Genomic DNA, 26,545 nt, shown 5'->3' on the forward strand with positions numbered 1-26,545 from the left:
GTAACTCAAGAGCTTCAGTTGCCAAATGATAGAAAGAAAACAATTTCCAGTGTAATCTTCTATCCTCCTTCCCCTGCTCAGGCTTCATCTACCCTTCTTGGGCACAAGTAGCATGTTAGCTTCCATTCAGCATCCCTGTCACGGGGTTCTCCCTTTCCCTGACCCCTTGTCTAGTCCTTGATTACTCTCGGTAGGAAAAGAGAAAATGAATGGTTTTAGTAAGATAAAGAAGGAACTTTTGACAGAAATAGAAACACAAGCTAGCAGTTAGGGTTTGATGGTGGCTTTTGTTTTGTTTTTAAAAGAAAACCAACATGCAACTCAGTAATTTCAATTCTTCTTTCAAAAACATCTTTCCAAGTGTTCTATTTCCAAAGAAGGATATAGCCAGACTTCACTAGGAAAGTATATTAGTTATTTTTTCAGCAGGCTTGAATCTGTTTGCCAGTTTCCATGCCCCTCCCTCCCTGCCCCTCACAATGTATAGATGTTTTTTCATTATGGTTAATACTCAATTAGCCATTTCTAGATCACTTGAGAGACATAAGAGATACTGAAAGAATTCTGCAGAACTTCCCCACTGTATACAAGTCTGGACCAAGTTTCGATATGTCTTGTGTGTGACATCCACTTTTTCGTAAGCACAAATGTAATGAGGTCACAGGTTCAAAAAAGCAAAATTAAAATAGCTAAAATTAAAAAAAAAAAACTGTTTCAGATTAACTTTTTACAACACGCAACAATGCGTGTTGTAAAGACATCACACCTCGAAACTAGAAGGTTATTTTGCCTTTTCTCCCCATGCACTTCCAGCATAAAAGTATCTTTCTAAAAGTAAACTACAGTTTTAATCAAGGCATGATTTCCGAAGTTGCAGAAGAAAAAGATGCTTAACATGAGTTTATATGACCACCAAAGAGCAGCACAAGCTATACTGTGCACTCAAAACAAACTTCAGTCTTTCTAGGCTGTGCACAAAATACTATTCTAGAGGCTGCAGAAAAGTCACACAGACAAGCTAAACCTAACTACCATTCCTAAACCATTTTACCTTTGTCAAACTTCATAAAAATCAATCTGTCACAGAAATCACATCACTATTCCAAGCAAAGATGGAAATAGAAAAACTTAACTTTGTAATGTCTTTGATATGAAAATATAAATGAATACCTCAGCAAAATAATGTATCTGCCTTTCCTGCTTTCTTTTGCACAGTAGTCTGGGTTTTTAAGCAGAATTCTTACAACTTTCAAGGAATGGCTTGAGCCATCACATTCAAGATGACCTAGCATCACAGTCTAGTGCTATTTTTTATCTTAAGAGATGTTTAAGAAAAATAAAGTGCTTAATTATGCACCTGAATTTCTGCAGTGAGGAGCTGACAAATAAGGACTCTATACCCTTTATTCAGTATCAGGTTTTGGACAGCATCTCATTATGTTACATATTTTTCCTATACACACACACTCACACTTTTATCACATTTTATTTTTACAAAGAATATAACAGGGTACCTCTAGAAGTTGATAAGCTTATCTTAACAAAGTGCGTTATTAATGTGTTTATTCCAGCCATATAGAATAAGCAGTATGCAGCTACAAAAAGAACAGTGTTTTTTTGTCAACTCAGTTTCCTTCTACTCAATTGCTGGTTACCAACCTTTTGTTCCCCGAAAGTTCTAATAGAAACATAAAAGGGATCCCTATTACAGTCCAATGACAACAGCTTTTCCGAAACTGTTGGAATGGTAATCCAAACATAATCCGAATATATCTTAACCAGCTTGAAATTCCAAGTGTGTACAACAATCACTTTAACTAAACCTCTCCCTTGATTCAAGCTGTGACTCTAGCCAGAGTAACCTACTTAAAAACGAAGAAGAATTCTACAAGAATATATATACAGGAACTTTCCAACAGAGTTCCTCAAAATAGTAGGAGAAATCAGGTAACATTTTATCAATGTATAGAGCAGCTGAAAAAATCAGAGATTTGCATGTACATAATTTATATGGAAAACCAAAGGAAGTCACAGTTCAGCACACTCCGCTGTCCTGAATCCAAATAGACTGCACTGAGAATCTCTTTTAATGGGCAAGTTTTTAACAAAAAGTGCTACAAGCACTCATTAACATGACACTGGAAATTTAGAACTAACATGAAGAACACTTGTGTTAATAAAAAGAGACAAAACCATTTCTATCAGTGTATTTTCTAGACCAGTTTTTGTGGTTCTGGTGATAGATCTGAAAGAAAAAAATAGTGATTTATTTGCTTTTACTGTTGCTACCACCATTAAAGAAAGCAAAACTGTGGAGAAATTATAGGATAAATCTGAATGCAGTTATAGTCAAACAGCCATAATTATAATCCAAGTTTTTCTTTGAAGCCTTGTTTACACAGAACTATTCCAAACCAATAGGAACATACTAACTGGTCTTGGACAAAAGCCACTCATATTTTGCACTCCTCTGCAATGTCTGAAACAAGGTGACAACATTCTATTGTATTACAAAAATACAAGAGATCAGAAGGACTCTGAAGACATCCATCCATCCATGCTACTCATACAGGGGCAGGTGGAAGAGAGTGACAACTCTGTTTTCCACACAACATATGTTTTCGGTGAAAACAGTTACATACACAAGGATTTTTCTGAAGCTTAATTCTCAAGTGTATGGTACAAGACAGCACTCCAAATTGTTCTTAACAACAATCAGAAAAGCCTTCTTGTAGGGAAACAGTATTCCTAAGTATCATGAATGTTTGCTCCTAAGCAGAGAAGTAAAGTTGCCTGCACAGACAAAAGTGATTTTTCTTTTCCCGTTTTAGGAACTGCTTCTCTGACAGATAAAAATTAAAATAAGCATATTTTTAAATGAGGAGAGGGGAAACACACACATACATCAAGTTAGTAGCAAGCAAAAAATACAAAATAGCCATTTCATTTCTGTTCTGATGAGTATACATGTGTTTATTCTTCCTGTTCTTCAGCAAACTCCTAATTTAGAAATAACACCTTCTTCTAGTTATTTCTCTAGCGAAGGACTGGTAGTACACAGAAATCTCTAATGAAACCACTAAGTTCAACCACAACTACTGAAGATACAAAACTTGGAAAGTACACAAAAACATCACCTGTTTCTTTCTGATAACATCACTCCTCTTTCTGATAACAAGTTTTAAAAATGCATGATTCAAGGTGAGCACAGTTTTTCCCATAGTTACTCACTAACTGCTTTTTAACACTTACCCTGGATGTTGCCACAGATTTGCATGTCTACCCTCAGGAAGCAGCTCCCTCTTGTTAAGGGGAGTAATACCTATTGCTGCTTCTAAAATAGTTATGTATTTCTTGTATCGCATCCTGCTTTTCTCAAGAGTTCCACCACACTAAGTTGTCATCCAAATGCAGATGCTGCAACTGAAGCCATGCCTCTTCACTGATTTGAAATGCTGCTTTTTAAAACATGCTGCCACTTTGAAGCACAAAACCAATTCTTTTTCCCCTCTCCCAGGCTAGAATAGTTAGCAGAAGAGAGAGAGAAACCAAAGAAAAACACCTACCAGATTCCCCAGCAACGTCATTGTTACGTAATTCGATCTTTGAATAAGACATTAATGAAAATGATTGAAGAGACAATCACGGTTCTAAGCCTGGCCGGATAATGCACACTCTCCAATTGACTAATCCTTTGCTAAATCTCTGCTGTCTATAATCTTTCAACTGCTAATGGAGCACTAGGTAACTTCTCTGTCAAATCCATCGAGGGAATAAAAGAGATCTGCACAGAAAACTTGAGACCATTTTAGACAGTGACAGCCAAAAATAGCTTTTGCCTTAACTTTTCTCACCAGAAAGCACCAGAGCACCAGAAAGCTCTCTATGTTAGAAGTGTCACAAGGGATTTAGCTGATCTACTCAGAAAAGGCATGGAGAAATATTTCCTTACATGGCTTGTGCAGAATTAAGAAAGCTAGAGACTCCCCTTATGATACCTTCCAGTCATTCAAATGTGGCTCCCATGATGCCAGAAGCTACATCCCAGGTCAGAATTGCTCTAGCCATGAGGTAAGTAACTGCGTGTACCCAAGACCTCAGGTATGAACTACAACACTGGAGACAGCGTTGAAAGAAGTAACAGTGACATTTTGGAAATGCCGTAGTATTGTCAAATTGCAATATTCAAAGAGATGTACTTGATTGCAAAACTAATCAAGGAAATGTTGATGTAATGCTTCTTAGTAAGAAATGAATGAATTTTTATATATATAGCTAAAGGTATATATAACACATAGTTACATATATAAGTTGCATAATATATAAATATTATGCACTTAGGCAGTAATAGAGATAAAAACATAGAATGAAGAGATGTGACAGAAAGACTGAAGCCTGGAACCACAACTTCCTCTGTAAACTGTGCATATTACTTATTTCCTGGTACTATTAGGCATGTGTGTATTTCTGTTGAGGTGATATCATACTGCATGTTGCTTATTTAGAAATTAAGATGATTTCTTGTGCTGTAAAATATTTAGCTCTTAATTACAACATTTGTATAACTATTTCCAGATCCTACATTACTTACAATCCTGCATTAGCCATATTTGGTGTTTAATATCTAATCACATTTGTAGGCTATGTTAGCACATGCGCGCACTGAACTATCTCAAGTAATTACTAAAGCAATCCATGTGACTGATCTTAGAAGAGCAAAATAAAATCAAGCATCTTTTAGATTCAGAGAATGTCAGAAGAATGTTAGAATTCAGCATGTCAGAAGAACATGCTGATGAGTATGTAGTCTGAAATGTAGTGATGTGTTAAAAAAATAATTAATATATTAAAAGCACATGAATTAAATTAAGCAAAAAATTACTTTTCCGTGTGCAAAAAAAAATCACTTAATTACAACTTTAAACATCTGTATACAAAGCATTAAGAAGCTTAGGAAAGCAGAGTAGTACTAGGAGCCTGCAAGCACAGCTAACGTCATTAAGCCTGCATGCATCCTGACTTCTGATAGATCTTTGGTAGATCTGCCATAAAGGTTGTACTGAGAAAGAAAAGACAAGACAAGAAGTGAGCAGTTTTTGACAATTCCAGTATTTAAGGATCTCCTGACTGTAGAAGTCCATGACAGTTCTATCTTACTCAAAAGCAGAAACATTTTTATAAAATCAAGTCTCCCCTCAAAGTTGGTTTCATTAACAACTTCAGTATTACCACACTTTCACCTATGAAGTTTTGGTATTTCTTTCTGTACACCTTCTCCCTTAACACTTTTTTAACTCTAAACTTTCCCCTTACAGATCAAAGAAATAGTTCTTTAAAAAACCTTCCCACAGTAGTTTTCAAAACCAGTCCTATGCAAAGTCTAAAAGTATTAAGTGCAGCTCTGGCCCATCTTCTGTCCCTTTCTGCAAAGCATATTAATTCTGACCAGAAAAGAAGCCCCATGACTAGTATTGCACACAGGCAAGCCAAGCCCACACAATAAACACAAGTTACACCCAAGTACTGCTTTCATTTAAATGGCGTGTGAAACCTCCAGGTATCCAGAGGGAGAGAGACTGACTCACAGTTAATCAACTTCCTTCAACTTTATTTAGAAACAGAAATTCAAAGCTGCTAGTACGTACACTGTTACTGAAGAATGACTTTGTAGAGCAAACAAAAAGTCTAAAAAAGACTGTCCTCCATTGTTTCCTGCTGGAGAATTATTGTCCACTCCACTTTTCTGTCTTTGTATTTTTTCAAGAAGAATAGAAACCAAGATTTCTTGGAAAGAAACAGCGCAATTTTCCTGACTGAGAGCACACAAGTAATGCCTCGGAAAGTACAATGCAATTCTGAGAAGGGGAAAAGAATGACAGAGCTTTTTTTCTCCATTAAAGAAACATTTTCAAGATCAAAGCAAAAGCTTTATTTTGCTCTAATCCTCAACAGATGAAAACAGTAATACACTCTTAATTAGATGTGGAGCATATTTCTTGTAAACTGATGGCAGAGGCAGGATCACATCTTCTGTCACTTCAGACCCAACTAAAAAAGAGGCAGTCATTGCCTAATGCAGCCACAAATTACTTTCCACTTCATGAAAAAACCAAAATCCTGTTATTTCTCATCTTTCAACAAAAATTTTTGTAACAGCTACAGATCAAAGAATTCTCTTATTAAGAGAGCAAAGAAACAAGCATCTCTTCGTACATGCTTTTGCTGAAGTGATAAGAACAACTGTGACAGTCAATTGTTAACCTCCAGAACACATGGGTGTTTTGTTTGTGCCACAACCAGCACATATGTAAAGTTTGATCTGTAAGCAAAATCTTAAGGTAGAGGAGCATCAAGGATCAGACTGGGAGCGTGGGAGGTGGGAATGAAAAGAGAGGAGGAAGACCTGGAAACTTCTTTCTTACAGCTTCATGGATTGCAGTTGCTTTTTGCTCCTCCTTAGAGACAGTCCCTTCCCTGAACAGTCCATATGTTCCTGGAGATTCTCAGAATCAGCTTATACAAAGTTGTGCTAAGGAGGCTAGAGACACCAGTAGTCAAATCTGCTGGCTATTAAGCAGAGCTAGATGATGAAGCAGATGTTAGGCTAGAGAGTGCAAGCCAAACTACAGACAGCCTTGCTGTTAAGAGTGACGTGCAGGAGAGATTTATGGGTTTTCTCTAAAGCCTTAAAAATCCCAACCAAAAATTAATAAAGCAAGGCAAATAACACATAGCTTGAACCAGCATGTGAAATCTTGGTTATGACGAGGCTGCATTGTTAAGCTCACCCTCAGTTTATCCATATGTCAGTTTATCAACTGATGTCAAAAAATGAGTTTGGTACAATAGAGTTATAACAACACAATCCTTTAGGGAGAGGTATCATTGAGCCAGTCTTAGGAAAAAGCCACAGTGGCCGATAGATATGAACTCATGCCTAACTCAATGAAAACAAACCCAAATCTAAGGAAAAATCATAAACCTGACATTTCACATGCATATAAACCACACCCCACATAACTGCACACCTTTAAGAAGTAAAAAGGAACTTCCCCAAAGCAGTTCTGGATTGCTGGTACAAAACAAAAGCAGAGACAAAAGCACGAAAAGGGAGTAGGCATTGGAAAAAAACCAAAACAATAGGGCTTTATATCTTGTCTTGCACACTTCTTATTGACCGTACTATTGTATCAGGCAGTATTTTTGTCTGTCGTTTTCACATTATTCATGTGAAAAGAGAGCGCTAATGAGTTTCGTTTTCTTCCCAGATTAGCAGCCATGGTTATCTGAGGTCCTGGGACTCGGATGCACAATGACAATGCTGACCTAAATTCAGGAAGACTTGGGTAGCTCATGTTTCCTAAAAACAAAGCCTGCAGCTGATGAATACACACTAGGGTAGATGCTGTAGCAGATATCAAACAAGAGCTCCCAAGCTAACTATGTTATTACTAAGCTTGGATCATAAACATCCTAAATACATTCAGAAATGCAAGAGTCATATCACACTGAACATAAAGAAATTGGCAGTCTGCATTCTCATTATAAATAAAAAATGACAATATCCCTTTTATAAATAAAAATTACAATATCACATGCACTTTCAAAAAAGCAAATCGGTTTAAAAAGAAAAACAAAACAAAACAAAAAATCCCAATAACAAGCCAACTAAAACCCAACCCAAATATTAATAGTTTAAGGTATTAAACGGCCTGAGTATACTTTGCTACTGCATCAAGCTGTTTAATTACAATGCTGCAGTTAGTACTTGTTTAAATTATGTAATATTTAAGTAAAAAATAACCTCAGCTCTCTAGAGTTGAATTATGGCTTTGTCTGCTAAAAAACCAAAAACAACCCCCCAGTCAAGCCCAAAAAACATACATAACAAAGCAAAACAACAAAAAGGCACCAAACCCCCAAAAAATAGTAACAAAAGAAACCCCAACCTAAACTAAACAAAAAACCCACGAATAACAAACAAATAAAAAACCCTTCCAAACTCTAAACAAAAATACCCACATAATTGCAGCAGGTTCTGCATCATAATTTACCGACTCCGGAAAAAAAAATTACTTTCTGAAGTGGGACTAGGATGACCCAAGTAGTGGCAAAAGACGATTAAAGAGCAACAAAAGGCTTCAAAGACTCTGGGAACAAGAAGTTAGCAAAGTTTCAAGGGAGCAGACATAGGTATCCAACACAGGGCTACCTTTCTGAGGAAGAGGATAGGGTTAGAAAATTGAGAAAAGCGTCCCATGGTTGAACAGCTCTATTTTGATGATGCAGGTTATAAATGCATTTAGAGCACTTGGTCATGGAAACGAGACTGAACCTTTAACTCTGAAAGATGATCTGCACTGGTGTGTGTGCCAGCACTGTCACACAAAATCAGTCCTCCCCATGCCACTGCTCCAATCTTTGTAGGTAACACACCATTTGCAAATATTCATCACTATGGTAAGACTCATATTAGAAGACAAAATTATGCCCTATATACTTACTGCCATAAATATTTGTTTTGTAAATAATTATCTCATTTTTGAGAAGTCTTCCAAAATTCACTGCAAACTGGGATTAGGATCCACACCCTTTCTACAGCTGATGCCAAAGATCAACTGTCAAATTTTTAAAAATTAAATTTTCCCCAGAAATCAGAAATTTCATACCTATTTGAAAATAAACCAGACTTGAAAATCTCTAACCTCATAGACCTGTAGCTGTTCTAACACATGCTCTATTCCCCCGTCATTAGAATGACCAATTCCAAGACTACTACAAAGGGTAACACTGACACAGCCACAGTATGACAAAAGTTATACCATCCCCGAGTACATAAATACAGTTATTTCAACAACTAAAAGTGACCAGTCTTGTAACATGAGATTTCCTTTACCCTACAAGGAAGTTCTGGAGAAAGACAAGATTGCTAACTATTAAAACACACACACAAGTGCTATCACCCAGATTTCTGCTCTAAGTTAAATGCAGCTTTGAAGTAGTCCTGGAATAGTAGGCCTCAGCTGAATATTCCTTAGTTGATGATTACTATGGTCCAGGAGCTTTCCAAAACTTTTAAGCATATAGGTTTTATAAAGGTACAGCACATTCCATTTTGCGAGCCATGGAACTACCTAAACGTTGTTTTAATCACTAAGAAAGATTTCCTGGTTGTCCTTAGAGGACACGGAACCAGGAGAAGGGGAGATTAAACAATCAAAAAAGTATCATATACTTTATTACTTTGATGCTTCATTCTGAAGAGATCTATTTAGATTTTAGTTCATGCAAAGTGTTGGGATCACCCCAATTCTGCTGCATAATTCCCAACACTTGCCTTTAGTCTCACAAAAATCCAGCGCAGTGGCACTATGCACCTCAGCAGTTACTGCCAGTGATACATGCCAATAGCAAAACATAATTAGAAACAGGTTCTCCACTCCACAGTGTCATCTCTTTATAAACGGGAGAGAAGTCACCGCCGTACTTGAAACCAATGTTTAGGACCTAAGATGTTTGCATGTAACAGTCCAGAAGCAATTATAACAGTAAATTCACCTAAAAGTCAAATATATGCAGAAAACTTCCTCAGAAGGCTGAAGACAACCGTCATAATAATGTTATACTAAGTACAAATCTTACTGACCATGTCTAAGTGGCACACACATGCTTACTAAATGAAAAACATTTCAAAGTCTCTTAAAGCAGCCTGATGATCTCTCAATTAGTATTTATTCACACAAGCAAACCTCCTATGCCTTTCAGTACCTGATTATTGCCACGACAAGAATCACTATTTGAAGGAGCCGATAGTTAAAGCCTTAGACGACAAATGCTTCACAAATTAAAACACTAGTTTCTCTTTTATTTTCCGAACTATAGGTGAATCACAGTTCTCAACCTTTAAAATAAAACTTTGCACAACAAAAGAAAAGGTAATCTATTGTCTTGGAAATTATGCGACCTTGATAATTGCTTCCGAAGGTTAAAACAAAGCAGTCATTTGCAGCCTCCGCTGGAGCACAGCTATGGGACCAAGAGCCCTCGAGAATCATCTTAGCTGTGGAAACCAACGCAATTTTATGAGCTGAAGCTAGGGAGCAGATAATTCAGTGATTCTGTCAGTTTCAAGTGAATAACAACTAGAAAGTAACACTGCAGGCATTTAAGTTTTCTGATTTGTTATATGACTCTTACACAAGTATGTTCAAACATCATGTACTTTCTCATGCTGGAAAAAAAATGCAAACAGGTTTCAAGCACAGGGTAAATCAGGGCAGAGTTGTCAACTAAAGCAACTGCATGCCACTGGTAGATCAACCTTGGCATTCCAGGGTGAATATCTAATGTACTTGGGCTACAGCACCGCAAATATGGCCAATGCCAAGGCAGTTCAACAGGGCAATTAAAACATTTGTTTTCTGGAACTGCCTGTTCCTTTGTTTCACGGTTCCCTGTTAACTTGAAACTTCCCCTGACCCAGTTAGCCAAAGCCCAAGGCACGGCTGGAATCCACTCGGGATGTGCCAACACAAAGATTTCAGGAATTCTCTGTGCAACAAAGGCAGCCCAAGCCCCCGACGGCGGGGGCGTGGGCTGGCCGGGGGACCCGCCCCCCCCGAGCTCCCCCCTCTCCTCTGGGGAATAACCCGGGTAAACAAACACCCCGACTGGCCGGTGACATCTCTCCCACTTTCCACGTAGTATCGCGCTCTCCCGGAAAGTACTTATCACGGAAAAAGTCACCGAGAGCCGCTTAATCCCGTTAGAGAAAAGCCGATCCCCGGGCGAGCCCGGCTGTTCGCGCCGCCCAGGTGCGCGGCGGGCGCGGAACCGGCCCGGGGGGGCTCCGCGGGGAAGCGGCGGGTCCGACTCCCGCGGACAAAGGCGGCAAAGCGCGCCTGAGGAGCGCGGGCGAGAGGCGATAAAACCCGAAGCACACAAAGGAATGAGAAGGAGAAGTCGGGCAGCTCGTGGCTGCCGCGCGGCCCCCGGGGCAGGGAGCGGAGGCACCGGCCGCGGGGGACAGGGGGTGCCGGGGGGCACCGCACCTGCCCGGGGAGGGAAGCGGCGGGGAGCGCGGGCTCGGGGCGGGGATATCCCGCGGGGAATACTCGCCTGCTCAGAGGGCGTCCGGCAGCGGGAGCAGAGATCCCAGAGGCGCCCCGGCGCTGGGACTGCGCCTTGCCCTGCCCCGCCGCCCCGGAGCGGGCAGCGACTGGGCTGTCGAATTCGAGTGCGGGGCCGAGGCTGGGGCCGGGGCCGAGGCTGAGGCTGAGGCTGGGTCCGGCTCCGCTGTGGCCGCTCCCGCCGAGCCGGGCGATTTCCTGCGGGGCGCGGGCGGGGGCGGCGCGGCCACGCCGGGGCGGGCTCCCGCCGCAGGTGCCGGCCTCGCCCCCAGGTGGGCAGGAGAGGGGAGGGATGAGGAGGGATGGGGAGAGGCGGTGGCGGCCGCACGGGGCGGGCGGCGCGCCCCCTCTTTAGGCGTGCCTCCACCTGCGGCTGCCGCCCCTCCAGTCCAGGGGTGCCTTCGCCCGGCTGCCCCGGCCCACGCCCACACCCCCGACACCCGCGGCGGCGGCAGGGGAACAGGAAATACCGGTCGCAGCCCGGTGCTCCGCGCCGCTGAGTCACCGCGGCGAGGCCGCCCCGCCCCCCGGGTTTTCTCTGCCCGTCCCGTCTCCCGGCAGGGACCCTGGCTCTGCCCCCGGGTCTGCTCCCCGCTCCGGCCCAGGCACCCGCGCCGGGCCCGGGCAGCAGAGCGGAGCTACGGGCGGGCACGGCGGAGCCCTGCCGCCGCTGGCAGCACGCACCGGCACCCAGCCCAGCGCTTGGGTGTGTTTTCCGTTTACATCAGTGTGTTGTTTGGAACTCGGGATCATTGCCCATCTGAACCTTTCTAACGGGAAGACCCCTGAGACAGCCCTTAACGCCACAGCTCAGTGTTCCACGTACACCTCTCAGTCTGCTTTTCCCTACCTTTTATCACAGAATAGCTGCAGCCACTTTATTGACAGCTCGGGAGAGCTCTGTTCACATCATCACTCTCCGCTGAAATTACCAGGATTAGCAGAAGGCAGAGTAGCTCCCTTTCCAGGCCAGAACACCTCTCATCACGCTGCAAGTCCCCCAGTACTGTTCCCAAAACCGTAACATACCACAAGAGAAATACACTCCAGGCTGGCATTCCACAGGTATCAGCTTTCAGCATCACTGCTGTCCTGCAGCTGAGATGAGAAAGGCAAGGCCAAACAGCCCTGGCAGGATTCTTTGGAGTCATATTTCTTTTGCATTGTAAAGCACTAAATGTTCCTTATCTGCTGTCTTATCTGGACAGTTAAACCCCCTGCAAGCCCCTCTAAAATTAAACAGTGCACTCCCACCCATATCAGGCCTGCAGAACGAAGTCTACCTTAAGTTTTATGGTTTGTTGCTATTTGCAGGGGAGAAATATACTAGATTCCCACTACATTTCTAATTCAGATAAATTTCTTCCTCAATAGGCAGAGTTCATGTACTATATCTCATACAGAAAGTAAGATAAGGAAGGCAAACAGTATGCTTCATGAAGGCGCTGGACTTTGGAAGGAGGCCCTGAAAGAACCTATTTATTAGAGCAAATATGAAACTACATTCAGATAGTGCATGGAAAGGCCTGCTTCTAGCCATTGTTAATAATTAACATGCATATGCATACACTAGCCTTCAAGTACCTATTTCAGTCTAAAAGCCCCAACAGCAAAAATCAGAGGGAAAAAAAAACAACAAAACCTAATTCAGGGCTAATTTATAAACTTGGTGTTTTTGGTCACCTACAGACTAGTTCTATGATCAGCAGGTAATGCAATATTGCTTTCAGGCAGAATCAAGGCACAAGAAATGGAAATTTAGTTTTACTTCCAGGTATGTGTCAGATTACTTTGTTTACACTGTGGTGGGTACCTTTTTCCTTAACGAATGTTTTAAAACTTCATCTGTTAGTTCGCCAAATCTGATTTCTTTTAGTACAACAGTAGAGAACATTGATGTCTAGCAGAAGAGCCTACATGCAGAAATTAACAATGCTTGCAAAATTATTCACTGTGTTACTGATCACTTTGCATAATTACCACAACACAAACAATTTTTAAATCAATTCAGCAAACTGGAGAGGGCAGCAACATTATATGCCTGATTTTAAACACCTACTGTTTTCTTATCTAAACTTGTCTGTCTTTCCTTAACCTGAATTCCAAAAAAAAGTTTGTAGTTAGGAACTGTTTAGAATACTTTATTTGTTCTTGGCTCTGTTTATCTTATTCCCAGCAAAGCAATCTCCACTGGTCACCTCCCTCAGCAAAAGACATAAATACTGTCTTTGTTCTACAACTGCCAGCAGTACAATTTACAGAAAAGACAATTAGGAAGAGAGATGGATGTAACTCCACACAATTTTTTCTTATCTTTATACAGGAATTAAAAAAAAATCTCAATAGCAAAATGGACTGGAACATGTTTGATTGGTTACAATTATAAACAGTGGTGTGGAATAAATTTAAAACACCATTCCCTAAAGGGCCACATGAGGCAGTTTGCCCCACATCTCTCCTTGCCCTGCCAACATGAGCTGTTGGGCAAAGCTACTTTCTTCCTGATAAACTTTGCTTCTGCCCCTCCCATACTTCCTTTACTATTTTGAATGTTCTTCCAGGTTTTCTGGCAAGCCTCTGCCTTCCTTCCCAGGACTTCCACACATTACAGAGCTGGTTAGTACAATCGCAGAGTTCAACCACTAACCAGAAACTAAAAATAAGCAAACACAAACCTTCCTGTAAACTCCCTTTCTTTCATTCTAGTACCTCCACTTCAAGACAGGCCTTTATCCCATTTATTGAAGTTGCCAAAAGACACTGGGAATTTTAAGGAAATAAGATGTAATGATTTTATCACATAGAGCAATCCTGCAAAGAACAGCTTATGTTTTCTTACAAATTACTCACAAGTGGAAAAGAAAATGAACAAACACCAGACAAGAACTTAAGTCAGATTAGCAGTTGGTGAAAATTCTGGTATACCTAAAAAAAGCGCAACACACCCTAGTTTATGTGCTGAGTTTGGGCAGCCAGTAAAGCTACAAAATGGCAGCTCATCCTTCCAATTATTCTGCATGTTCTCCTTCACCAACAATACAGCAACTGCACTGTGGGAAAAAGTAATGCCCGTAACACAGTGCTTCTTATTAATACTGTCTGTGCATAGTCTATATTTAATGATTGTCCTTCAGCTGTTTCTTTTGGGAGAGGTGAAGGAAGAAACTATTGACATGATGTCAGGTGTGGAACTATACAGTAATCTTTTTGTTCTATAAGTTACGGAAGTAAAAAACAGTACAGAAGTGTTACTTGTCTTGGGGCAATAAGCAGTCAGACATTAGCACCAGAGTCATTCAGTCCCTCCATTGTACAAGTGTGATGGTTCATGGGAGTCCTTGCCCCCTACTTACAATTTGATGCAAGTATTAAAGCAAAACATGAGTCATGTCCTATGATTCATTTTGTGCTTTGAGATAAAACTCATTCTAACTTGCTGATGTTATTTATCTTCAGCTAAGATTAAATCCATTTGTTACTCAGATACCTAAACCCAGGAAATGGTTTGCATAAATAGCAGTAGCATTACAGATGAAGGGCACATGTGAACTGTGAAAGCTGAACTGGTCTTACAAAATTCACGTCAACTGGCCACCCTTGGACAGAATCTTTCCAGTATGCGTTTTAAGAAACAGAAAGAATTCAAAAGTATGCACATGTCCGGGGCCTTCACCCTTATTATCAAACCCTCTAATCACACCTTTACATAATGAATTAAGAATTTCACATGCAATTTTATTTTGGCATAAACATTTCTACCAGATGTAAGGGAATGGAAAATGAACTTCCAAACATGAATCAGATGCATGTCAGTGGTCAAATTGCATGCAAATACTTAATAAAATAATTTTTGGAAAAGTCAATTGGAAAAAATAATTACATATGGCCAGGCAAAGGAATAACCAGGTATCCTCGATTCCATTATCAAGTCATTAACTTCTACACAAACTTGTTTAAATGACAATCCAAAATTGTAGGAGATTGAACTAAATATTATACAAGTAACTACATAAAAATACATATTTCCATATGCTATAAATTATCCTCAGTGTTCTAAATTCAGAACAGCAAAAATATATTCTATTTTTACCTCCCTGTTCTTTTTTGAAAAAACATGCTTTACTCTTATACTCATGAAGTCTGGGAGTCATTGTATTTACCTCATCCAGTAAAGCTGAAATTTATATTGATTGCAAAACATGCACACAGCATGAACCATTAACCAAGAGCTACTTCCACTGAAACATTTCTGTTTAGTAGTGAGAAATAGCAGGTAACAATGCTTATACTCTAAATGCAAACACTGGGCAAGAACACTTTACAGTTACTGTTTTTCAGTGACAAAATCAATCCTTATCTATCAAGATAGCTAGAGAATCATGCCAAACTAACCACATCATCAGAGAAACCAGTAAGACAAATATTGTGCACTGAACATCTTTTCATACAATCTTCAAGAGTATGGTATAATTTTTCCCTTATGCATTAGTCAACAATTTGGTCCATTTTATAGGCAGTTAAAACCTGCAAGTTGTAATATTACAATAGTGCAAATGCTGAAGTATTGTAGTTCATGATTTCTTTTAAATGTTTTTGTTGTAAGATCTGGAGTATAGTTTATTCCTTCACATATTGAATAGCCTAATGAAGACAGCTTCATCAGTCTAAGAACAATATTTGATTCTAAGAAATTTCTCCATCAGCACGGTACCAGGGGGAGACTTGCTGTATCACGGTGATAGAAGATAATCTAAAACCATTGAAGAAATTCAGTAGTATGAAATTAGTGCAAATTTTAATTAACTTAATTTTGCTAAGCTCAAAAAAAAAAAAAAAAAAAGGTACTTTTGCTCTTTGAAGAACAAAAGGGTAGAAAAAAAGAAATGCACAGTAACAGAATTAAATATTTGCAGAGGTATTGCTGTACAGCCTAAACTTCATAAACTAGCTTTTCTAGTTCCATATCATGCTGAGAGCCACAAAAATGCCTAAGTAATTTAAAGTTTAGCTCAAAAAAAAAAAAAAAATCCTGAGGTGAAACACACTACAATTTAGACTTTGGAGAATAGCAAGCTCTGCAATACTAAGAAAAAAATTGTCATTACACACACTATGACATGTTAAATATGACTAGGATGTATTACAATAGCCACAAATTTTGAGGCAACACATTCACAGTGCCACAATTTATGTCAATGTAACTCACAGGCATTTCTTATTTTGGATGAATGTTGGTCACCAAGAAAAGTTCACTGTTTGTGTGCTGCTCAGAAGTCACCAGGTTGTCAGTCCTTACATGCAAACAAGTTCTATAGAAACTAACAATTCATGACTTCTACAGGAAGAAAGGAAGACATGAAGTGACAGGATGGGCAACCTCAACCATGCGTACTGCACAGATTCAAACAGCACACAGAAATCCAAAGACTGAGCACTACAGAAAAAATATATTATTTTCGTTTTTGTTGCACATTATATTGATGCCAAGAAAAACAACAGAATTGAGCTCAGGTACTTCAGCCTAAGAAAGAGCTTGGCTTGAGGTTAAAGTCTTTAAACTTCCATGAGGTAGAATACAATCAAGTATCTTCTTTCCCAGAATATATTAAGCAGGACAAATCCAATTTAGTTTTTAAAGCTGTTGAAACCTCTTTTGATAGTAGTTCATGAAGAGATACTCCGTCATGAGAATACACCCAATTCCGTCCAGTCCAGTCATAGCGCTTGGGCCCACTAGAAAAAAAATACCACAGAACATTAAACATGTCATAAATACACATTATTTCAGGAGACCTGCTGGAAGCCTGCATGCATAATGTATGCCACAGAGTGCCCAAGAAAAGGAACAGACAGCATGGGGAACGGCTGGTGGGCAGTCTGAGGAAGTGGAGCAGAAAAGGCCTGATATGTCAGGAACTACTGAGCCATCAAACAGATATATCTGAAAGGTGACAAGATACATCAGTCACTCCTAGGGGAGACAAGCACTTTCCCTTCCTGCTTTTGGCACTGATTTCCCCACAATTCCTTCCTTTATCCCAATCTTCCCTCAGAGATATAATTTTCTTGCACACAAATATCACAACAGCTATTTGTATAATGCTGAATTAATGCCACTGATTAGTTCTTGCAAATATTCTAAGAACAGTAAAGCACAAATAATTTTATTTTAGATGCAACCAAATCATTTAGCCCCTGAAAGCAAATATATTGGCATGTGGGAGATTTATAACTAAAATGCTGTTTTTCTCGGAGCTATTGTGTTGTAACTGGCTTGGTTTTTCCAGGTCTATATTAAGTATCAAGAAAGAAACATGAACACCTGGGTTCTACTCCAGACCTTGCTATCCACCCAGTTTTCCACATGTCAAGTGGGAGAAGTCTGAAAAGTACCCACTGCTCTTAACATTAGACAAGCAAAGAAAACAGAAAGGAATGAAATGATCGTCTGGGATAAATGGAGAAACCCTTGATTTTGTAGGACATATACCTTGGAACTCAGTCAACATGCAAAGTCTGCTAGAAAACAAACTATCCTGTCAATACAAAAGAAAAATCTGCAGGTTCTCTCTCGACAAGCATAAGCACTGATCTGAACCTTAACTAGCCTGAAGTAGTCACAATAGTCAAATGAAGTACTTTCCAACCACTGCTCAATGTATGAGAAGTTATAAAGATCAGCACAAATCCAAGTCACTTTCACCAAAATCTCACTATCTGTATCAGAAGGAGTAACTGTTTCAACCAGGGTTGTGTGTCAGTTATTTTACTAAGTATTTCTCACTTCACTTCTGCAGCACAAGCTTATGTTTATACTCTCCCGCACCTAGAGAATGATGGAATGAGATCCTGTCATTCATGAAAATCAGGTTAATTTAATTGATTTAAAATCAGACCATTTAATCAATGACAAAGAAATATGCATATTATCTGAACTGGTTTTAAATGTTATGCAGTAAATATCAGTGATAAGGTTAGCACATGAAACACCTTTATAGTTCTATGAATCTCCAAAAGACTGTACAAATATGACTTTCAAATTAATGGTTTAAGCAAAGATCTGGTGAATTCTATAAAATGCCTACCAAGTTAACTATAGATTAAATGTATTTCTGATTGAATTGTAATTCAGAATTGTAATTCTGATTGAAACATATGCATATATGTTTCAACCACAAGAGAAAAGAATTAAAATATCACATTAAGGTGTTGCCAATATTCTGTAAAGTTGAAAAGTCTTTTCAGTCAGGAGCTACATTCAATTACTGCACTCACACTGCTGGCAGGTTGCACACACCCCCTCATGCCCCTTTCTTGTAATTGTCAACTAAGTAAAGTTTTCACTCAGGTGTACAGATACTCAATAGCAAACAGACGGCCAAAAAAAAAATTCCATTAAACATGTCTCACAAATCTTGACAAATTTGCCTCCCTTGAGATATAAGACTAAAGGTCAACATTTACTGTAAACATGCTCCAAAACATTCAATGAAAGCAATTACTGGCAGCAACATTTGCTTCTTTCACTTCCCAGCATATTGCAGTTAAGAAGATGACAGGTTAGATCATACAGTATTTCCTGAAGTTGTCTTTCAGAAGTCAGGATATAAGTGAACACATAGCATCACGTTCCAGCAAATACCACTGTTTATCTAATACCAGTTAAGGGAGTATAAAAGGAAAAAATTATCTTTTTTCCTCAAACTCCATATTCTGGAGTATGTATGTCTTAGCTCACCTGGAGCTAAATAGACAGGAATTATCTGAATTTTGGTTTTTATAAAGAGATGAAGCCCGTCAGTGACACAAGAATCTTATAAGCTGGTTCCTTCACTACTAACACTTAGCAGCTCCCTGGATTCTTCTTCCTGGCAAATAATACAGATTTTGAGGAGAACAGCTACAGCATTGTCCCACTTATCTGGCTGCCCTGCTTGCTGAAACCAACCAGAAAACCTGGAACGGATCAAAACACATTATTAGAAAAGGCAGAGGAAGCAGCTAGCTAAGGCTCTTGTGAAGTGCAGAGGCCTGACAAAAACAACCAGTGTGGGCATACATAAACATATAAAGCAGGAAATCCCACAAGCTTAAAAGGGAAGGAGCCACCCTGTTTAAAACACAAAGAGAGGTTTAGATGATGACATCATCATTGCTCTTTTTCCAGCAGAAGCTTTGTTTATTTTTTTTTTTTTTTAATCATTGCTGGTTATATTTCCTATGAGTAAGCTATATTCCTGTAGGCAGTGGTTTTGGGCTGAAACAGCACATGAAAATTCTTTGTTACACATTTCCTGTATTAATTTAAGTATGCCAGTAATACTGCAGTGTGCCCCAAACCCTATACCAAAGCATTACTGAACATTTAGATTGTATCACATTTTGAGAATATGCAGAGTAGAAGGGTTACTTATGAAAAGGATATTACAGGATTGTGCCATGCTATAAATATGAGGAAGAACTTTTCCACCCAGTCTGCAGATATTACGCAACTAACTTACCTAGTGGGTGAGGATAGCCAAATCTGCCGGTTTGGTGTTTGCTTATTGATTACGTATGTTCCCATGTCTCCACCCAATTTAATTGTAAGTACTCCACTCTTAAAAGACAAAGAAAGTAAGAAATAAAAAAATTGTATCCTGTTACTTTGACAACAATTACTTCATTGCAGTGGCAGAAACTTACATACCTGTATCAGATTCTCAATCATCTCCCAAACAATAATAGCTAAGGAGAATAATCATTACACCTAGTATATTTTTGAGTCTGATCTAGACTTTAAACTTTCTGATCAGAGTTTGATTTTAGTGTGTTTGTACCATTCACAATGTTACTACTGAAATAATACTTTTGAGCTTGGACCTGGCATCCTGAAAGGACCAGACTGCAACTCATTTTGCAATGATTAAAACATAATCCAATAACATTTTTTATATTAATGAATGATGCAGAACTGGTGTGGTTCAAAGTCAAGAAGCTTTATGTGTCATTGCCAGACTGCTGAGCCATGCAATTTTACCTACTTTTCTTCAATAATGGTAATATTTTAACAGGGAACAAACACGTTTTTTTCTTTATAATTCTGATTCATACCTGAAAAAATGTTCCAGTGCTAAATCCCATGATTCGGGTTTTCCACGAGTCTGGTTCTGCCACCTTTAGACCATCACCCTGGTGAACATTTATTTTCTCTTTCTTGCTCACATTTCTTACTGACAACATAATTCATGTTTCTTGTAACTGACAAAAATATTTTCTGTTCTGACATTAAGAGTGAAAATACAACAATATTGGGACTGGAGTTGATCTAAAGGTGATCTGAATGATACTAATTAAAAAGGGAAATATTTCTACAGAACACAATGTGATGATTCAGATAATAATTTATTTAGTTCACAGTATCTCAAATACTTCAAGCCCTACAGCACAACAAAGCTTCTTCAAGGGTATCATACTTTTCATGCTTTAGTCAGAAGATACTACTAGAGCCACCTATCATTGCCTGGGCTATTTGCTATGTATAAACACTCACTATGGGGAAATACACTTTCAGGTATGAGCATTTACTGTCTGCCAACATACTCTGTAGCACAAGCAGCAACTCAAAGCTTCCATCCCCTTCAAAGTAACTCAGTAGGGGAAGATAACGCAAGTATCACTAGGCATAAAATAATACTCTCAGGATCTGATTTTTTACCTTAGTTTCCATGCCGTTTCTGTGCTTAAGCATTTATATCTGTGATCAAAATGAAAGGGTCTTCTGTTTAAAAGTCCCATCAGGTTTGTCCTACCAGTTATTTCTATTGGACATTAGTACAATACACAGAAGGGCAAGAACAAGCTACTTCTCTGGTTGTTAGAATTTCAACTTTTCCATATCTCATGGTCTTAGAATTGCAGAGATATAGCAGAATAAGAACAGGATGGAGGATTAGGCCTGCATAATGATATACAGGTCCTGTATATAGCATTCTTCTATGTTGTTTGTAATGCCATACTAAGTATTCAGCATGATGTTAAGCTACATGTTTCTACAGAAACACTACAAGTAAATGGGTTTTCAAAGAGGTAACAAAAAATTGTACTATTATTCATACTGTATATCAGCTGTTAGAAAGTACTGTTGCTCTATCCTTGCAAAGTAAATAGAGGTTAACTTCTACTGCTGAATTGAAAACACTTTCTCATACATTTTACAGTACCTCTGAAATATTAGAAAATACAACCTGAATTTTTAAAGAATTTAAATTGCAAGATACTTTTACCATATTTTAAGAAATACTGCTGTATGTGTTTTGTACTACTGGATGAATGTTCGCTATTTCCTAGTAACAAAAATGTTCTTCTAAAGATATTTTTTTTTTCCCTGAACACAAAGATATAAATTGCTCAAAGCAATCACATTTACAACAGGCACAGCAGACCTTTATCACATTCGCCACCTTGTGGTTTCCTGCAGCACTGACCCTGTCTGTTTAGAATTAAAACTTGGGCTATTTAATCTTCTGCTTTCAACAGAAATGACAGCATATTATTAATTGTCATCATCCTCTCTATATAGTAAAGGACCACTGGTAAAAATTAAGACGTAAAAGTATTACCTCTTGAGCTTCAAAAGTCAATGTCAACCTTAATCCACCATACAGCAGATGGAGAAAAAAATTATGGCATGACTCATCAGCTTAACATAATGAAGTGTTTAGGAATACTAAAAGGTACATTTCAACCATTGCTTATTTTTGTCCTAGGATAGTTTCACCAGGCTAATAGGTGCTGATATCCTAAAACATACTGAAGAGTAATGTTTAATTAATGCTTTTTACTAGAAAAGAAATTAGCTGTAACATTATCTATATACTTAATTAAAGCAACAAGTAGTATTTGCTAAACAGAAAGCTACTGGCAATATGTTGTTTTATATCCTAGCTATTAAAAATACAGAATGAAAATTATGATGACAAAGCTACACATAAGGAAGTCAAAAAACTACAGACTTTTGTTTTGGTTTTGTATATTGCACAGTGAAACCCAAACCATCCGATTCAACATCCTGGAGCACAAAACCTTATATGACAGTGCCAGTAGAAAGCAATCTCGTTGTAGTAACACATGAAGAGGGAGCAATAGCTATGTGACCTCAACAAACTGCAGTATTGAAAAACCTGTGTAGCAGACAGTAATGTAGGGAGAAACAGCACTCTTCTCCAAGTCATATTGAGGGCTGTAAGACATAGATCACTTCAGGAACTGAATTTATATGAAAACTAATAAATTCCCTATACAAATAACAGGGGTATTTTTGTTCTGAGTCAGCCACTCGTGTATTTGAGTAACTGACTACTGAAGGCTCCAGCCATACAATGTCTCCTGTGAGAGCAGCCTCCTCCCCATGTACACTCTGGTCTCACTTCTGCAACAACCTGTCCGAACACTGCACCCTCCTATTGCTTCTCTCCACCACAGGCTGTCATCATTAAAACCAGGACAAAAATACACTATCTGGTCAAGACAAATGCTGCTTGTCTGTATTCAGAGCAACCAAAGAAACTGCTCTGTTACATGTGGTGTACTATGCCATGTAGGCCTACTGTTCTAGTATTCACCAGAACGGAACTGATTGCTACGCCAGGTATCTGCGCCCGTTTAAGAAAATGTACAGACCAGTGTGAAATTACAAAACAGTTTCAATCTCCTCTTGTGCTGATTTATTAATCTATATTATGTCTTTCTCTAAACATTTTGAATCTCTAAATCACACAACAGTATGTGTTACTTTTCACCAGAATTGTTGCCCCAGTCAATATACACTATCGTAAAAAATAAAGGTGTAAAAATTAATTGTATTTTCAGTATCAGCACTAAGGTGACTAATTTAAAATTCTCCTTCAAATAATAGGAAAAAAACACCTATAATAATTACAGTGGTAATATAACATTTAAAACATACCCCTAGAGAGACATCATAATCATCTGGGGTAAAAGGTTTATCTGTCAGGTCCTCAAAGAAATCCGCTAAGGAGTCCAGTGTTTCTTCAGCCAGTTTCTCATAGGTTGTCTCATCTAAAGAGCTACAAATGACATAGAAGTCCTTAATTAGGAGGAAAAGCACAGAAGACAGCATTTTCCCTATAATAAAAACATACAAAGACCACAACTTTGGATGAAACTGTAACCATGAAATGATCTTATAAAACAAGTAGTCATTTTTCTTAAGGTGATGTAACTGACAATCCACCTTATAAATGGATGTGAAATTTTGAAATTAACTGGTATTAGAGATCTCTTAACTGAGGAGAAGATGCTTACTTCCTTAGATATACTAACCCCATTTAGTAAATAGCATCACATTTCAAAGTAAGGTATTTTCATAATAAGACTTTGCGTAAGTTTTGCTTAGTTTTGAATTCCACAAATAGAGACAAAAGCATCTACCATTTAGAAATGTATGTCATTTGACTCTATAAAACTTGCTGTAGCTATACACAGTTTAGAAATGTCAGTATCACATGTCATGTTTATGCACAGCATTTACCTCCTCAACTGGATTTACCCATGCAACCTGGTAATTAGATGTTATTTAAACTGTGCTTACGAACTAACACTTATAAATTACAGACTACTCCAGAGAGTCTCAAAGCACCCTTGTGGCCATTGCGTAAGGCTTAAAGCACCTCTGAGACCAATTCTCTTTTCTTCTTTAGTGGAACCAAGTGTTGAACAGTTTAATTAACCAAATGTAATTAAACCACGTAAGCTGTTCCATCTCCATCAGTGTCAGCTTTCAACTGAGTGTGTAAAGGGGCGTCCCCACCAACAAACACTTCAGGAAAATAATCTCAATTTTTGCTAATGCTTATAGCAAGGATATAGTTACTATGGGCTGAATAGATACTATATATCAGTTGGTAATAGAAACTTTTTCAGAAGTTTTTTATCGAGTTACTGACATATGCTCTATGTCACTCATGAGAGAGACACCACAAAATGCCGTGGGGCATGGAGAACAGAAAGCCTTTGGATTGGGCACGATCCATATACAGGTTCAGGGTCCACTTCAGGCACTTAAAGGCAAGAGCCATTTCAGACATCTGCACAATCCTTTACTGTATCTCCAACTGCTGCATCAGAAGGGGAGAAGTCTCCAACAGATGTGGTGTGATGTTCTCTCAGAATAAGCAGAAATTTCAAATCCTCTGGCACACATGAAATGGTGCTAGACATCTGCGTTTAGGTACATAAGTTATTTGCTAAGTGACTTCGCAAATACACACAAAACACTTTTAGCTGAAACTGTAGTTGCCCTTTACATCACATCAACGTTACATTAGTTTGGTAGTATTAGTACGTAAACAAGTTATTCTAAAATACATAACCAATATTTTCATATGAATATTTCAAAATGTATTTTTACCTTGTGTCACTCAGAGTTCCTGCATTTCTCAAATTTATGAACCAAGCAGTCCTGCTCCTCACATCTGAAGAATACTGTAATTGCTGTTCAAAGTAAGCAGAAACAAAATGGAATTAAAGTTAAAATGTAATGAATTACAAACTATGTATTTATCATATAAATTAAACAGCTTCTTTTAAGTCCTCTCCACCCTCAAGTAAAATGTTCACATTCTGTATCACAGGGCTAATATGGAAGGAATCATGCAGCTTTAGTCTTTGGATAATTAAAACAATCTACAATTATCCTTGTCTTCATTATGCAAGCTAAATGGAATAAAGCCCCACACTCTCTCATTTATAGGAAAAGAGAACTATTCTAACTTTTCTATTTCTCTGCCACAGAATTACTGAGCAATTCCGGACTATTAAATGGCTTAGGCTCAGATTTTCCTAAGTATCAGCTACTCAAATGCCGCACTACCAACAACATGCGTCCCTCTGCTGGAAGTCAGGAACGCATTAAACTGAAATAAACCCAAACCCTGAATCCTTCTTATGTACAAAGAGCCAAAACCACTTCAGATTCTAGGTTTCCAAATTACGGAAAAGCTGTATGCCCAGGCCAGACACAGCAGCAGAAGTGTCCTTCCTATCCAGCAGGAAAGGAAGATGGCAGGATTTCCATTTTCTTCCTAAGTGGCACTGACCATTCGGTTTAATGGTAGAACAGCATTCACGATTATCTTCTGTGTACTCGCGCAAGGCTCTGAAAACTTCAGATGGAGTTGAAAATCAAGTGACATTTGCAAAGGAGCTACGTCAGCCTCTCTTCAAGCATGGAAAAGCATAACACAGGCCAATCTCTCTCCATGCGGTGTACCACCTATCCGCAGTACTATCAATGTCAGTACAAAACCACGACACCGACAGAAAGGACAGAAGGGCGACAAAACGGAACAGGCCGACAAAATACACCACGGTGCCTGTATGTTTGACTGCACCCCTTACCCCACAGCATTCTATACACGCTTAGACTCAAAAGCTACAAGCCCACGAGCACGTCCAGGCTCTGTCCAGACTGAGAGGCTCTAATTGCATCAGCGTGTACCTATACTCGGTTCGTGACAGGAAGCCGCCAGCAGGGGTGCCGACACGCAGCCGGCACTGCCTCCGCGTACCAGCGCGGGCTGCGGGCGGCCAGCGCTGTGCCCCGCGCCCGGCCAGGGGCAGCAGCGAGCGCGCCCGCCCCGCTGCGCGGCAGCTCCGAGGCACGGAGGGACGGGAAAGCAGAGGGCAGGCGGACAGAGGGAAAGGAGGGAGGACGAGCCTCGCTGCTGGCCGGCCGGCGAGCGGGCCCGCGGCGGCGCTGGTCGCCCTGGCTGCCATAGACCTCCTCAGAGCCGGCAGCCGTCTCGGGAATCCCCGCCCGCCGACCTTCCCTCTCGGCCCGCCCGCCCGAGCCAGCGCTCGGCCACGGCCGCTCCGCCCGCTGCCGCGCAGGCCGCGCCTCGCCCCCCCCCTCCTTCCGCCCCTCGCTCACCGTGCGGCCGCTGCCAGCGGCGGCTGTGCCCGCCCTCGGGGCGCCCCCGGTGCCGCCGCGCCGCCGCGCCCCCGCCGCCGCCGCCCGTCCCGCGGCGCGCACGGCGCCCGCCGCCCCCGCCCGCCACATGGCGCCTGGGCCGCTGGGAGCGGCGGGCGGGGCCGCGCCGGGCCGGCTCTGGGGGCGGAGCGCGCGGGCCTCGTCCCGCTCCCGGCCGCTGCTGGCTCCGGCCCCGGCAGCGCCGGGATGCATCGAACCCAAGCGCTTTGCTACAGCACAGGCGTATCGGAGCCCAGCACGGCCTGCCCGCCCGGCGAGGCTTTCCCCGCCAGCTTTACCCCGATGTCCTTCCCCCGTCTCTAGCGCGGCCCGGCAGGGCTGTTCCCGGGAACGGGTGCTGGGCCCGGTGTGCTGCTCAGGCTGCTCTCGGGGAGATCTCGCCCCCGAGGTGCCACAGGGCCGAGGGGGTGCGGCGACCGCTTAG

At 40.3% G+C, this 26,545-nt stretch overlaps 2 protein-coding genes across 3 annotated transcripts in view; both read right to left on the bottom strand.

The window, feature by feature from the left end:
- TJP2 (tight junction protein 2) overlaps nt 1-11,578 on the bottom strand; it is a 62,963-nt gene extending 51,385 nt beyond the window's left edge. Inside the window, exon 1 of one of the 2 annotated variants that reach the window (XM_072922281.1) lies at nt 11,119-11,578. The gene's annotated coding sequence lies outside the window, so the exon portion shown is untranslated. The remainder of the gene's footprint in view (nt 1-11,118) is intronic. The other variant, XM_072922290.1, reaches the window with a different exon arrangement.
- Nucleotides 11,579-14,843: 3,265 nt separating this feature from the next.
- On the bottom strand, nt 14,844-26,328 carry FXN (frataxin). The gene is made up of 5 exons (XM_012577716.5): nt 26,062-26,328; nt 24,541-24,623; nt 23,077-23,197; nt 19,631-19,728; nt 14,844-16,862 (listed from the first exon to the last, which is right to left on the bottom strand). Exons 1-5 carry the CDS (start codon nt 26,311-26,313, stop codon nt 16,709-16,711), a joined length of 708 nt encoding a protein of 235 aa, XP_012433170.4. The 5' UTR covers nt 26,314-26,328; the 3' UTR covers nt 14,844-16,708.
- Between the last annotated feature and the right edge of the window lie 217 nt (nt 26,329-26,545).

The sequence above is a fragment of the Taeniopygia guttata genome, chromosome Z (genome assembly GCF_048771995.1).
Source record: "Taeniopygia guttata chromosome Z, bTaeGut7.mat, whole genome shotgun sequence".
NCBI lineage: Eukaryota > Metazoa > Chordata > Aves > Passeriformes > Estrildidae > Taeniopygia > Taeniopygia guttata.

Excerpts from the sequence above, each read along its gene's own strand:
- FXN (XM_012577716.5), bottom strand. The coding sequence starts at position 26,313 with ATGCATCCCGGCGCTGCCGGGGCCGGAGCCAGCAGCGGCCGGGAGCGG. Across the intron at positions 24,624-26,061 it reads CCGCTGGCAGCGGCCGCACG|CAATTACAGTATTCTTCAGA; the intron begins GTGAGCGAGGGG and ends TACTTTGAACAG. Across the intron at positions 19,729-23,076 it reads ATTATGATGTCTCTCTAGGG|AGTGGAGTACTTACAATTAA; the intron begins GTATGTTTTAAA and ends TTGTCTTTTAAG.